The sequence below is a fragment of the Staurois parvus genome, unplaced genomic scaffold (genome assembly GCF_062004578.1).
Source record: "Staurois parvus isolate SC_StPar_1 unplaced genomic scaffold, SC_StPar_1.0 ptg000657l, whole genome shotgun sequence".
NCBI lineage: Eukaryota > Metazoa > Chordata > Amphibia > Anura > Ranidae > Staurois > Staurois parvus.
The window spans coordinates 119088-134267 of record NW_028318453.1 but is presented as its reverse complement, the minus strand read 5'-3'; the positions used below and the strand labels follow the sequence as shown (position 1 = coordinate 134267).

Genomic DNA, 15180 nt, shown 5'->3' with positions numbered 1-15180 from the left:
AGACCCAGGGAGGGGGGGCACTCATTCGTCCCCCCTTTTTCTGGCCTGCCAGGCCTATGGTCGGATCAGGGGTCTGGTAGGAATTTAGGGAGGACCCCCATGCCCCCCCCCATTCTGTGGAGGTGGGGTTCCCCTTAAAGGTCTTACCAGGCCTAAAGAGTCTGGTATGGCTTTTAGGGGAACCTAATGCACCCCCCCTTAATTTTTGGAGGTGGGCTTCTCCTTAAAAGTCTTACTAGGCCTAAAGGGTCTGGTATGGCCTTTAGAGGGAACCCCACACACTTTAAATAAAAACGTTTTACTGTGGGCTCCCTCCTAACCTTCCTAGCAGACCTAAAGGGTAGATTAGGAGGAGGGACCCCATGCGGTTTTGTTTTTTTTGTTGTGGTTTTTTTTTTATATAAAAATGTAATTTTTTTTAAATGTCAGTCCTGCTGCAGCAGATTCTTTACATTGCACAGATGTGCAACTTTGCAGGTAGTTTAAGGGGAACCCCCAGGTATGATATTTAACCGCCTCCCACCCGAGATAAAAGGAAATGACGGGTGCAAGGCGAGTCTCTCGTTCTGGGAGATATGACATTCTCCCACTCTAACCGCGCAGCGCGGCAATCGGTGGTGCGCTGTGTCCCTCGGACACAACGGATCACCGATCAACGGAAAGAGCCAAAAACATTGGCTCGGTCATGTTATCAGCTGTGTCCAATCACAGCTGATCGCAAGTAAATAGGGAAATGCCGGTTATCAGCATTTCTCTCCTCACAAGTTGTCACGCTGACAGCTCGTGAGGAGAGGAGAGCCGGTAATCGGCATTCCACAGAGAGGACATGTACACTGATCATCAGGGTACTGATGATCAGTGTGCCCTGATGATCAGTGTAGCCCCAGCAGTGCCACCTGCCAGTGCCCATCAATGCCACATATCAGTGCCTACCAGTGCACATCAATGCCACATATCAGTGCCCATCTGAGCTGCCTTTCAGTGTCCCCTATCAGTGCCAGTCAGTGCCACCTTTCAGTGCCCATCTGTGATGCCTCTCAATGCCCATGAGTGCCACCTACCAGTGCCCATCAGTGCCACCTATCAGTGCCCATCACTGCAGCCTCATTAGCGCACATCAGTTAAGGAGAAAAATCACTTATTTACAAAATTTTATAACAAAAACCAAGCAAAAACTTTTTGTTCTTCAAAATTTTCAGTTGTTTTTGGTTCGTTTAGCAAAAATAAAAAACCCAGAGGTGATTAAATACCACCAAAAGAAAGCTCTGTCTCAAAAAAGTGATAAAAATATCGTATGGGTACAGTGTTGCATGACAGTGCAATTGTCATTCAAAGTGTGACAACGCTCAAAGCTGAAAATTGGCCTGGGCAGGAAGGGGGTATAACTGGCTGGTAGGCAAGTGGTTAAAGGAATTTATCAATTTTTTTTTTACTTTAAGCAATTTAAAATGACTGCCGCTTTAAAAATTTTACTTTTTATAATGCTTTTCTTTCCTGATTCATGTCCCTCAGGGCAGTACCCGAGTCCCCATACCCCTTTTATGGCAAATAACTTGCATATAACTTGCATGGGCAGCACAGTGGCTAAATGCATGTTTACTTGTTCTCCGTGTGCCTGCGTGGGTTTTCTCCAGGTACTCTGGTTTCCTCCCACGCTCCAAAGACATGTTGGTAGGTTAATTGGCTCCTGTCTAAATTGGTCCTAGTATGTGTGTGTATGAATGTGAGTTAGGGACCTTAGATCCATGTTTCCTGCTGTTCCTAGACCATTACCTCCCAAGTAATCAGGGGAGGAGCTCTGACATGAGGAAGCAAGGCTCCACCCCTCTACCAAGATGGACTACTCCCCAGAGGCACAGTACAGAGCCAGGCATAGGAAGTCAGTAACAGAGAAGAGCTCAGCTCCGTGGAGGATACAGACAATAGTGGGGATTAGTCCTTTGCCATCTGTTTGTCTGTTTTGGGCAAGCTTCCACAGTACAGGTTCCCTTTAGGGTTGACCAAGAAACCAACCCCAGAGGGCTCAGCGCTTCCTCCCACACCCTCCATGTACATACATGGGTATCTATAGAAGCTACTGGAGGGAGAATGGTTTCTCTACTATAAATATACACAATCCACAGCAAACACTTTCTCAAAAAGCATAAAGTGATATTAACCACTTGCCCTCCAGAGGAACAAAATGTATGTGAAATGCTTTGATACAGTAATATTTTACTATGTGATTTTAGTGTCGTTAGTGAATCTCACTTTTTCACATTTTTTAATTTCCCGCCGTTCCGTCCCCCGTACGTCCGGACGTCGCTGGGAACGGAACCCAGAAGACAGATGCCGGCAGCCGCCGGAGGACATTGCCGGAGATGCTGCAGGAGGGACATCGCGGGAGCGAAGGACAAGGTAAGTGCTGCAGGGTATTCCTGAGTGTAGCTCGGGGTTACTGCTTGTGGTACTGAAACTTTGCTCCGAGCTACACTCGGGAATACCGCCAGGGAGGTTAAGAGCCTTTTCTTCCCCCAGCTGTCTCGCGGTCATCCTCACAGAGCTGTGTGACCAATCACAGCAGGCCACATGACAGTTGTATACAAATGGAGGGCTTCCTTTCATGCCATCCACTGTATACAAGTGTGTCTAGCTGTGGTCACAGCAATCACAAGCACAGGCTGGGCCAATCACAGCCCGTGTCATATGATTAGCCGTGGCCAATCACAGCTAATCACAACAAAAAAACCTGAATGAATCGAATTCATTCAGTTAAATGCTTTCTTATAGCAAAGAAATTCTTTGCTATAAGCAAATTATGCAAAAAAAAAAAAAAAACACTTCCCCAAAGTAGTACAATGTCACTATGGTAACATACTATTTTGGGCAGTGTAATATATTTATAAAAAAAAATGTAATAAAAAAAATAATTCGTACTGTCACCAGTCAGTGTCTGTGATCTCTGCCACGCCAGTTATATGATGACGCTGTACTGCACTAGTTAAAAAAAAAAAAAAAAAAAAAAAGTTTTTAATTTCTTCATTTTCCAAAAAATTAAAACTTGAAAAAACTCACCTCTTATGAAATACATTGGACTGTCTACTTTGCTAAAAAGGGGTCATTTGGGGATATCTGTACCGTTCTAACATTTTTGAGCCTCAAGAAACCAGATTGGCTGTCAGTACTTCAGGATTGATCAATTTTCAGATATAACAAATAGTTTGAGAACTCTAACTTTCCTACAGACTAAATAATAAATACTGATTTGGGTTATTTTCAAAGAAATGAAGCAGAATATATCTTGGCATAAATTTATGAACAATTATTTGCAAACTTACAACAAAGAAAAACGTGTTTTGTTTTTCTTTGTTGTAAGTTTGCAGACTTTTTTGTTATTTTAGCAAAAAATAAAATCCCCAGTGGTAATTAAATATCACCAAAAGAAAGTTCTAGTTGTGTGAACAAAATGCTAAAAATTTACTTTAGGTACGGTGTTGCACGGCCATGCAATTGTCAAAGAGTGAGAACACTGAAACCTGAAAATTGGCCTGGGCATGAAGGGGGTAAAAGTGCCCAGTATTGAAGTGGTTAAAAAAAAAAAAAAGCAGTTGGAACAATTTTAGGAAACTATAGGCACAATACTGTTAAATTTGTAATAATTTATTTCATATAGTGCAAAAATAAATACTGCACACGTAAATTCAAACATGACAAAAAAAAAAAGGGACATACATTTAGAAAATATTTACAGTATTTACAGCACTGGATTGTTTTGCAAAAAAATCCTCAAGAGCAAAACCTTAAAATGTGCATTTTTTTTTTTAAATTCCAATAATGTGTCATTGCAGTTGAACTTATAAACTAAACATATAATAAATGACATTTTTTACTGGGGCAGAAGCTAGAAACCGATAAAAAGTACTTGGAGAGGAAGCTTAAAGTAGCAAAAAAAAAAAAAAAGCCCAACTCCACAGAGGGAGCGGCCAGCTAAAAATTCTGGCAGATTCAATGTGTAAAATCACAACTAAAAAGGTCTAAAAAAAAAAAAAAAAAAAAAAAAGTGAAGTTTTTAGCTCACAGCTAAACTTAAAGTCTAACTTTAAGTAAAACCTTTGTTTCAGATAGAGGGGGAAAGGGTTAGTTTTTAATGATGTGGCCCCATTGGGAAGACTGTTAGTATGGTGGTCATTGTTGCCAAGAAAGAAAAGGGTAAATCAATATGTTAAGACTGTTCCAAGAACAAGAGGCAAGGGGATATTTCCTAATTGGGTCAACTGTTCCAAGTAACTGACCAAGGATATTCTTCACATTTTAAGAGGTTTCCTCTAACTTCCAGTTGTGTCTTTGGGACAGGAAGCAAGAAGAATTTCCCAAATAGGAGGAGAACGATGTGTCGGGGTTTTAACCCTTCCCCACTTTATACAAAATTCAGAAATGTTTGGGCTATACGTACACAAACGACTACCAATGCAATTTCTAAAAACGATCAAAATGTTTTCCTATAAAACAAACTTTATAAAAGTCTCTCCAACACTTACACTTAAAATCTTATTTAAATCTGCATTGTGCGGGACAAGTGAACAGCCAGCACCCTTGGCATCACTTAGAAGATGAAAATAAATAAAATCCAAAAAAAAAAGTCAACAAGTGGTTTGCTTTTTTTGCTGTTAGGAAATAGTCTCTGTATGGTTTAAAGCCTTCTCAAGTTTTGCTTGCTCTTTTTACTTCCAGGAAGAGGTTGTGACAAGTATTTATGATTTCGAGTTACACTGATCATGCAGTCTTTGGAAAAGTGATATTCACAGTTGCAAAGTGTGCAAAAGTCCAACTGACAGCTTGCCCGGGTGCAGATTGCTCTGTGTAGGTAGGAATCATATTTGGCGGGAGAACCACAGTCTCTACAAATTTTAAGGCTTTGGTCATTATTTAGTGTTTTCCCAACCTGTTAAATTAAAAGAAAAACGTCAATATGTTTGTAATGTAAAAAACACCATTATCTTAAATGGGGGCTAAAAAGTTATTAGCTACATATTTTCAGAAAATATACAGCAAAATTCAGTGGCATCCAGGATGTGGATAGGTTTATGTGACTACCATAAAAATGCTTCCAGAACAATTTTTATGTGGTCAGCATTGAACTCCACATTAACATAAAAACAGGCACACTTGTTAAATGTACTTTTACATGTCACAAATAATAAGGTTGTCAATTATCAAACATGATTATACATTTACATGTGCAAATCACTTCAATCAATGCTTATCAGGGTAGCTGTAGCAGTGACGCACGCTTGTTTTTGTTATTTATGCCAAAGATGTCTTGACAGACACTTGGAGGTAGTGAAATTTGAAGGAATATACATAAAAAAAAAAAAAAAAAGTTGATTCTTCCAGAAAGCTATAAATTCCTTTACTGCAATCTTAATAGTTACATTGTTCCCAGCTACCCAGTGATTTATTTAGGCTTTGTGCTGCCCTAGAACACAAAAATTGTCTGCCCCCACGGACACCGACCAACACCGCCCCCACGGACACCGACCAACACCACCCCCCCTCCCGCAGACAGAGTCTGACATTGATTAACAACACCCCTGCACCCACCCGGAAGAGGCTTCGACTAACCTCCTCCCCACCCCCACTCATCTTCCCGAGTCCGGTTCTACATACACCATCAAGCAGCCCACAGTCTCTTGAATCCCATGGCGCATGTGTCCCTTCTTTTATCCCTTCTTCTGGTGGAAGGTGCTGTCCCCCTGAAAAATGCCACCCTAGGCAAGTGCCTTGTGGTACATACACCCCTGCAGCTGCCTGAAAACTACAGAACACTTCTATGAAATACTATGGACCAGAGAAGGTTATTTCAGTCTTCTGCTACAAGTGAGCATTGTCACGCTAAAACAGAATTGTATTACTGGCAGAATAACCAGGTGAAAAGGAATAAAAAAAAAAAAAAGTCTGAAAAAAGGAAAACTGCCACAGCAATCACATCCAAGGACTGCCAAGCTGCAATAAGTTAATTTGTGTTTATTATCCTTTAAGTTGAACAGAAATTTCAGGTAACTAGTCATTTTTACTTGTACTCAGAACAGCACTAGGCTATGAAATGCTATAAGTTACAGTAAGCAAGAAAAGGAAAGGAAAACCAAAAACACAGTTCACATAGGTCAACGTATTCCCTCCACCCTGGCAGGCTTACCTCATTAAACTCAGTGTGTCGACTATGTGGGGCTGATGAATTCTTTTTATAACATTTTTTCTTCGAAATACAACACGCAGCACTGGCTACTTTCTGAACAGAGGCAAGTGGTACCCGGAACAATGAAGAATCACGTGTTGCAGTATGTTCCTCTTTCCTTGCTTCTTTTTCCTGTTTGAGACAAAATAAATGATTGAATATCAACTCAAATTTGAAACAAGACACATTTTCTAGCTGTCAGCACTTTGTTGCTTATATAGCAGCGAACTGCAAAAAAGAGAAAAAAAAAATAATGCACTTTGCAAATCAGATGAACCTGGAATGTCATCAAACAGTTTAAGCCCCACTCTAGGCAGCAGAAAACCTACTCTTGCAGTGGGGTTAAATGCTTGATACGTCTAGGGGTACAGAAATAAGGTAATATTTACCAGTTACCTGAAGCCTTCACTTTGGCAGATAGTCGTCACATACAAAGCAAGACCAGTAGTTCTGTATTGTACGCAAGGGCCAGGCAGGAAAAAACGATTACAGTTATAACTCTACCCCTAGACTGAATGAGTACGTAACTCCTGCAGTGAGGGTGCCCTCCACTGCAAGGGTTTTTTTTTTCTCTTTTTTAAATCCCACAATTCAGCCCAAGTCTAAGAGTGGAAAAACTTACACATATTTCTTTGTGGCACTTGTGATAAATGCTGTAAGCCCAGCTATCCCTCTGCAGGATCTTCCTCCATGTTGAGCTCACACAGATTACACTAAGAGGAAAGATCAATAAGGTTAGGGAACCACAATGACAAATACAAAACAATACATTTTTAAACAATGTCTATATTGCTCAAAAAAAAATTTATAATATATCTATCTCTGACCATTCTGAAGTACAATCGTGATAAAATTGCTAGCGGCAGCAAATGCCACAAATTGCTTTCTGTATTTTCATCTACACAGGTAGCAGTTAACCTCTCACACCAACACACACATTGGAGCATTGCGTGATCAATCACCACTGCATGTGGTTTGTGTAGATCAAACCACAGAGAACCCTTTGTCACATCTATGTCACAACTCCGTGATAAATTCCTAGCAATGTTAGTGTGACTGGGCATTTAAAACTAAGCCATGTTCTGTCAGCTGTAATCAGATGATGTGTTAATGTACATTGAAGTACCCAGAGAGCCTCAAAACATAAAATGTTGCCAGACCCTATGGCAGAGCGTAAACTATGCCAAAGAACCAGGGAGTAGGACAGCCCCTTGCTGGACTGCACAATGCTGCACGAGTACACAATTATATAACTGGATTAACCGCTTCCCGTCCGGCTCATGTACATAAATGGCCGGACAGGAGCGGGTTGTCATTTCTAAACGGAGCCGGCATTCACAGCCTGTGTGCGCTCCCTGGGAGCGTGCGGCACCGCGATTCGGTGCCTGTGTCCTCCGGACACAGGCACCGCGATTCGGTGCCTGTGTCCTCCGGACACAGGCACCGCGATTCGGTGCCTGTGTCCTCCGGACACAGGCACCGCGATTCGGTGCCTGTGTCCTCCGGACACAACGGAACACCGATCGCTGTACAGGACCTCTGTGTGAGGTCCTGATTCATGTGATCACATGAATAGTAGGAAACAAGAGGTTACTTCTGACATTGCTTACTACTTGTGAAATCTGTGAATGATCACAGGTCACATGGTACAAGGCTATTTCCAACAGCCTTGTACCATGTGACAAGCTGTGACCAATCACAGCTCTCACAGGATTTCTCAATGGCTGCAAGGATGCAGCCAGAGAGAACAGATTGCTTTTACAGCTTTTATGGGTGTAAAAGCAATCCGTGTAAAAAATAAAAAAAAAAAATCTTTATCACACCCAAGTAGTACAGTGGCACCATGGTGACACTTTGCTAGGGTGACAGTATGTTTAAAAAAAATTAAAATAAATTAAAAAAAAAAAAAAAAAATTTGAAAAAATTATAAATTTTGGTTATAAACGAATTTGAGTTCGTTTTTTTTTTTACTAAAAAGATAACTGAATACATTTATGAAGAAAAATTATTTATTTGCAAAATTTTAAGAAAAACACTTTCAAAATGTTTGGACTTTTTCATTTATATAGCAAAAAAAATTAAAATCCCAGTGGTGAATAAATACCACCAAAATAAAGTTATTGGTTTACAAAAATACTAAAAAATTCATATGGGTACAGTGTTGTATGACCGCGCAACTGTCATTCAAAGTGTGACAGCACTGAAAGCTGAAAATTTGCCTGGACAGGGAGTGAAAGTGTCCGGACATAAAGTGGTTAACAGACTTGCAAATCTTTTAGTTACATACAACATATATACAAAAGGTTTTTCAAATGTAACCTATGCAAAAATCAGAAATACTGGTGTAAAACTACCAGGTTGCACAAGCAACAATGAGGGATGGTTTGAAACGATGACTTTTGGTCCTAATAATATGCTGGCCACTATTAGAAAAACCGACAAACTCACTTTATTAAATCAATTGCACTAAGATGCTTCAAAATGTTGCTGAGGAGATGCTTGAAATCTCTTTTGAAAAGTTCACCAAGGATATCCAGTCTTTCCAAACCCATCTTTTTGCCAATCAGCTTATCAAGACCATAGGCTTCCCTGGAGGCGACTTCTTCAATAGCGTCCCAATCAAACCTGGGACTTCTCTTACAGCTTTTCTTCAAGGTAGAACAAACGGCTTCCTCAAAACGCAGCGCTGGCAACATGCTTGTGAACACTGATGCAGGTTTCTCACTCTGCAGGCTAAGCTGCTTTGGCGTTTCGAATGATGGAAGACATGAGCTGCTGAACTCATCCTCCTCATCTTGGCTTTGGGAGTCATTGTGCAGTATTGAAGCATAGCCACTGTCCTGTAAAGGACTACAATCTACATCATTCACTTCAGCTGCTTCAAGTCTGCTTAACAAGTTTTCTTTGTTGTTGACTGGTCTGTCTTGTTTAGAGCTGTCCACCCTTGTTGGAGACAAGTGCTCAATATTTGTTTCCAAGCAGTCAGGTTTTTGAGGAGATCCATATTCTTTGCAAGGTTCTTGCTCATGCTTGGTTGGACTACAGTCATGCTGCTTGGTTGGACTGGAGTTGTGCCTGGATTTTGAAGGTGACAACTTTGTTGGGGATTTATATCCACACTTCATATTTGTAGTTGTGTAAAACACTAGTAACAGCCTGTTAAAGAAAATTAAAACTGGTTAACTTGAGTAGATGCCACATGATAAAATATAAACCTGCACAATCCTTAGATGTTTAACTGCAGAGGTGCAAGGGCCAATTCACACAAGAACGCACTCATTCATGTGTTTCAGGTTTGACAGACCATTCATTTCAATGGGCTGCCAAATCTACGTTTGGGGTGTCATTAACAATTAATGGTACTTGTGCACATCTCCCAAACAGTGAGATAAACACACACAGAATGCTCCTTTCCCGCACAGCATTCCAGTGTGAATCGGACCTAAAAGTACTACATTAAGATTCTAGACAGCAACTTTTATTGGCTATCATTGCTGAAAATAAAGGCCTTTATGGCAATCAATTATAGCTTAAAGCAGAGTTCCACTCACCCTGTCAAAAAATAAAAGTCAGCAGCTACAAAAACTGTAGCTGCTGACTTAAAAAACAGCCACTTACCTGTCCCTCGGTGTGTCCCCGCAGCCCGTTTTACTGGCCGTCCTGCATTTCAGGAGGCCGGCATCTTCCGTGTGGGCACCTGACTGTGATAGCTTGTGGCTTCACAGCCAGGTATCTACTGTGCATGAGCGAGTAGCGCTGCATGAATGGTCCTGTAGTCTTCTGGGACCTGTCATGTGTCCCAAAAGACTACAGGGAGGGAGGACACCTTCTGTTTCCGATTGCCTAGGTGATCGGACCGGAAGTGGGAGCAGGTACCTGTCAAATTCCCGCACCTACTCCCCCCGCCCCCCAAAGGTGCCAATCCTTAATGGGGAGCAGTCCGTAAAGTGGAACTTCCCCTTTTGGGTGGAGCTCTGCTTTAATGAATTAAGCCTATGGTTTCAAAGTTATTTGTGAACATAGCACCTGCCTGCCAAGACGTGGCATCGCTGTCTGCATGAGGGTGTGCAGTGCCGCCCCTACAATCCTTACCCAAACCCCCTCCGATCCAGCGACATTCGACAGTCTCTGCTGTCTGGGGACTATTCATCCTCATTGACAGAAGCAGGAGCCCATTGGCTGCGGCTGCTGTCGATCACATGATGACATCATAGTGCAACTGCCTGCCGAAGTGAAGGCTTAAGGCACTGGCAGGGACCCAAAAAACAAAAGATCGGGGCTGCTCTTTGCAAAAGCACTGCACAGAGCAGTTAAGTATAGGCATATTTGTTATTTTTGGAAAAAGTGACACTAAAGCTTTGCTTTTTTTTTTTTTTTTTTTTTTTTTTTTTTTTAAGTATTGCCCCCTCACTCCCCAAATACACAAGCCCAATCTCGAGCCAATGCTGTTGTCAACTGCTTCTCTCCATAAAGAAAAAAAATGTACTTACCCGCTCTATTCAGTGGTTTTGCACAGAGCAAGCTGATCCTCCTCTTTTTGGTTCCCCTGTCAACACTCCTGGCCCCTCTCTCCTGCCTCCAGAGCAAGCACTTGCTATGGGGACACCCAAGCAGCCTCACCGCTGCTCTGCTTGTCCATTCACACACAGAGCTGCAGCACGGCCTTCTCCTCATTGGCTCACTGGCTGTGATTGACAGCAGCAGGAGTCAATGGCTCTCTGCCGTCTCAGCCAATATGAGGGAGTTCCTGCGCACAGTGTTGTCTCCCGATGGGGCTCAGATAAGTATTAGGGGGGGCTGATGCACACAGGTGGTTACTTTATTCAGTACTTTTGCACAGAGCAATCCTGATTCTCCTCTTCTTAGATACCATGCCGGCACACCCGCCCCCTCCCTCCTACCCCAAGTGCAAGCAGCTGGCTATGGGGGAACCCAAGCTGGCCCGCTCTGCATCCTTATTGGCTTACTGGCTGTGATCGACAGCAGCAGGAGCCAATGGCTCTCACTGCTGTCTCAGCCAATATGAGAGTTTCTGCAGAGCTGAGGTTCTCATGCACATCGCTGTCTCCCGTTGGAGCTCAGGTAAGTATTAAGGGGGCTGATAAACACGGAAGGTTTTACCTTCATTCATAGAATGCATGAAGGGAAAAAACCTTGAGCCTTTACAGTCACTTTAAGGTGGGGGGGTTGTTGCAGGATTGGGCCTTTAGTAGTCTTCTGTCTCAATTAGAAATGAATCCTAGCATGATGTGTATGCATGAATGTAAGTTAGAGCCAGAAATGGTTCAAATCTTGGCCAGTTCAGCACAGACCGGCTGAGATCAACACCCCAGTCACATCAAACCCAACTTTGAAATCGTGCGACTTACAGTGAAGCTGCACGATTTCAAAGTCGGGTGACTTACCGATTTCAGTTGTAATTTACAAGACACCTGACACAGATGTCTATGCAACTCGCACCAAAAGTAGTGCACGCAATACTTTAGAAATCAGTGCGGCTCCAACCCAATCAGAACCGCACCGATATGACCGCTGTAATTGCGGACAATAGGGTGCAACATGGTATGCTTGGAAAAAAAACGGAATGCATGTGTGAAAGGGGCCTTACTCCATGAATGGGCAGGCTGACTGTACCCAAGTCAATCCAAGCTCTCCCCCTACGAGGAGAACACAATAACTCTCTGGGAGGTATTCCCCCCCATCAACTGTTTTGATGGGGGAATTGAGCATGGTTGCAGGAAAAAAAAAATTGCATCATCTATGGCCTGCCTTAGAGACCTTAGTTTCTACACTCCTTGAGGGCAGGGGCTGATGTGAATGCACAATATATTGTATTTTTCGCGCCATAAGACACTTTTCTCCCCCCCAAAAATGGGGGAAAATGTCTGTGCGTCTTATGGAGTGAATATGGAGTGGCCAGCCCAGTATTCCCACCGCCGTGTTAGAATACCGGGCCAGCCACTCGGCTCTACTGTGCAGAAGAACCTGCTCCTTGGTCTTGGTCCTACCTGTTCCTCGGTCCAGCGGTGTCCTGCTTTCTCCGGCATCTTCAGTGTGGGCACCCGGCTGTGGCAGCTTGTGGCTTCACAGCTGGGTGCTCGCTGCGCATTGTGAATAGCCACCTGTAGTCTTCTGGGACCTGCCATATGTCCCACTAGACTACAGGGAGGACAACTCCGCGGACATGGTCACCCCGCTCCCCAAAGGTCTGCAGTCTCCGGACATCCTGTGTTGTGCGCAGCCTCCCGGCCATCCCCTGTGCGCAGTCTCCCGGCCATCCCCTGTAGCCTGTGCGCAGCCTCCCGGCCATCCCCTGTAGCCTGTGCGCAGCCTCCCGGCCATCCCCTGTAGCCTGTGCGCAGCCTCCCGGCCATCCCCTGTAGCCTGTGCGCAGCCTCCCGGCCATCCCCTGTAGCCTGTGCGCAGCCTCCCGGCCATCCCCTGTAGCCTGTGCGCAGCCTCCCGGCCATCCCCTGTAGCCTGTGCGCAGCCTCCCGGCCATCCCCTGTAGCCTGTGCGCAGCCTCCCGGCCATCCCCTGTAGCCTGTGCGCAGCCTCCCGGCCATCCCCTGTAGCCTGTGCGCAGCCTCCCGGCCATCCCCTGTAGCCTGTGCGCAGCCTCCCGGCCATCCCCTGTAGCCTGTGCGCAGCCTCCCGGCCATCCCCTGTAGCCTGTGCGCAGCCTCCCGGCCATCTCCTGTAGCCTGTGCGCAGCCTCCCGGCCATCTCCTGTAGCCTGTGCGCAGCCTCCCGGCCATCTCCTGTAGCCTGTGCGCAGCCTCCCGGCCATCTCCTGTAGCCTGTGCGCAGCCTCCCGGCCATCTCCTGTAGCCTGTGCGCAGCCTCCCGGCCATCTCCTGTACTATGTCTGCAGTCCATTGGTTCAGAATATTTTTTTTTCTTGTTTCCCTCCTCTAAAATCTAGGTGCGTCTTATGGTCATGTGCATCTCATGGAGTGAAAAATACGGTATGTAAAGTGCTCCATAAATTAGTGGCGCTACATACGTACCTGTAATAATAAAGATTTTCAAGTAGTGGCACAATCACGTGGGTGTATAGCTCTGGAAGCAGAAATTTCCCTCCAGTTATACATCTGTACGCAGACGTGTTTAGGTAAGAGTGAGTGTGTGTATATTTGTGTGTGCAGCCACAAACTTCCATAGCTAGCTGTACATCGCATCCAGCCGGAATTTACGTTCTATGCACCCTAAAGTGAATGAACCCTAAAACACCACATCATAGTCATACGTTCATACACCCCACCGACGATGAAGGGGCTGAAACACACAAACGGGACAGTTGTCTTCTGATCACAGCACAGAAGGCGCAATACATTGGGGAACATAAGCATTTTGGCGGTAAATGTTACCTCAGGACAATGGTGGGAATGGACCTGGAATGTCTAGCACAGACATGTTTATATTTTGGGTCCGGAAGACTCAGCACTAAACATACTGACTGGACTTTTCTTATGGAAGGTTAGAGCAGAACAAAAACCACAGGGCGTGACAGCACCCTATTAGATTGTAAGCTCTTCTGAGCAAGGCCCCTCTTGTATTTCATTGTACTGATTGTGTAGATTGTAAAGCGATGTGCTAACCGATGGTGCTGTATAAATGATCATACAGGATTTATATTGCGCCAACAGTTACATAGAAAACTGACAGCAGAAAAAAAACGATCAAATGGTCCATCGAGTCTGCCCGGATTTTGCTTTGTCACTTTTTTTGTTTTGATACTTTTTTTGTTTTGCAGGTCACACAGCACTTTACAATACAAAGGGGGGGTAGTACAATTACAATACAGAAGGCTGTGCTCATGGAGCTTACAATCTAATAAGTAGAAAAATAAAAAGACATTTGTTAAAGGCCTGAGCAGATACTAAAGCTGTCTATAATGAAAGAAATGTCCATGGAAGGGTCAGCCTGTTATCAATATACACCAGACAGCCGAGACTCCCCCCTCCCCCACAGTCTCTCCATATACACTTCGATTATAAACCATAAAAATATTCCAACATATGAAGAGTGTCAGAGGATGTGTATGAATGGGGTTATGAAGTATAGAAAGAGGCAGAGTACACCCGCAGACTTCACCTCCCCTCCCCCATCACGGGATCACAAGATGGTGGAGGGAATGTTTTGGCGGGTGGGAGACATTTCATCAATACTACCAATACAAGGCGGATTATAGAGGATCGGGGGGGACAGAGGAGAGATCGGGGGGGGTTAAAGGGTGTGAGTGATGTGATCAGAGGGGGAGCAGGCTTTGTTATACACAGAGACACCAGCAGGAGCCCCAACATCACTTTCCCTCCTTCCTCTGTATTAGGAGACTTCTCAAAAAATCAATAATAATTAAATCCCTTAGAATTAGCAAATAAAATTGGAGCTGCAAAAAAAATAAAAATGAAATACAATTCACTTACAAGACTCCCGCTCGTCCCCCCCGGCTCGGATTAAATCCCGGATGGCACTGTGATCAGATGCTGCCCCTTTCATATAAAATTAATATCACTGTTTAAAACCCGCGGCTGTAATAAAATAATAAAACAAATGCCTATGGGCGATTCTTGGAGTTTCGCCCCTGACCGCGCACTCCAGAGAAGCCCGTCCACTGCCCGCACTGTCTGCCTGTGTCATATAAAAGGCGCCAGCTGCTCAGACGAGTTAAAAAACCTTTGAATTTCGTGCCCAAAACTTCCAGCTAATCGAAGCTAAGTTCCGCTTTGTCTCTGGCCAATGAGGGGACGGTTGGCGCCTTAGAGTCTCCGATGCTCATTGGTCGATCGCGTGCTGAGCCACGTTCATACTTCAGGGTGCTAGAAGCGCCATGTTATGTACTGGCAGAAGCTTCTACACTGTGCAGCCTGCTTAATTGGAAGTTTAGGATATAAAAGCTGTTATGAGGGGAATATGATGGCAGCTGGTACCGCACATAGAAGTTACCGGGATTTCATGCGTAT

The 15180-nt window shown here is 44.1% G+C and overlaps 1 protein-coding gene across 1 annotated transcript; it reads right to left on the bottom strand.

Moving 5' to 3' along the window:
- Nucleotides 1–3623: 3623 nt before the first annotated feature.
- Nucleotides 3624–14839, bottom strand: FBXO5 (F-box protein 5). Its single transcript, XM_089694239.1, has 5 exons — nucleotides 14644–14839; nucleotides 8663–9370; nucleotides 6837–6927; nucleotides 6176–6346; nucleotides 3624–4921 (listed from the first exon to the last, which is right to left on the bottom strand). Exons 2-5 carry the CDS (start codon nucleotides 9337–9339, stop codon nucleotides 4670–4672), a joined length of 1191 nt encoding a protein of 396 aa, XP_089550365.1. The 5' UTR covers nucleotides 9340–9370; nucleotides 14644–14839; the 3' UTR covers nucleotides 3624–4669.
- Nucleotides 14840–15180: the final 341 nt, after the last annotated feature.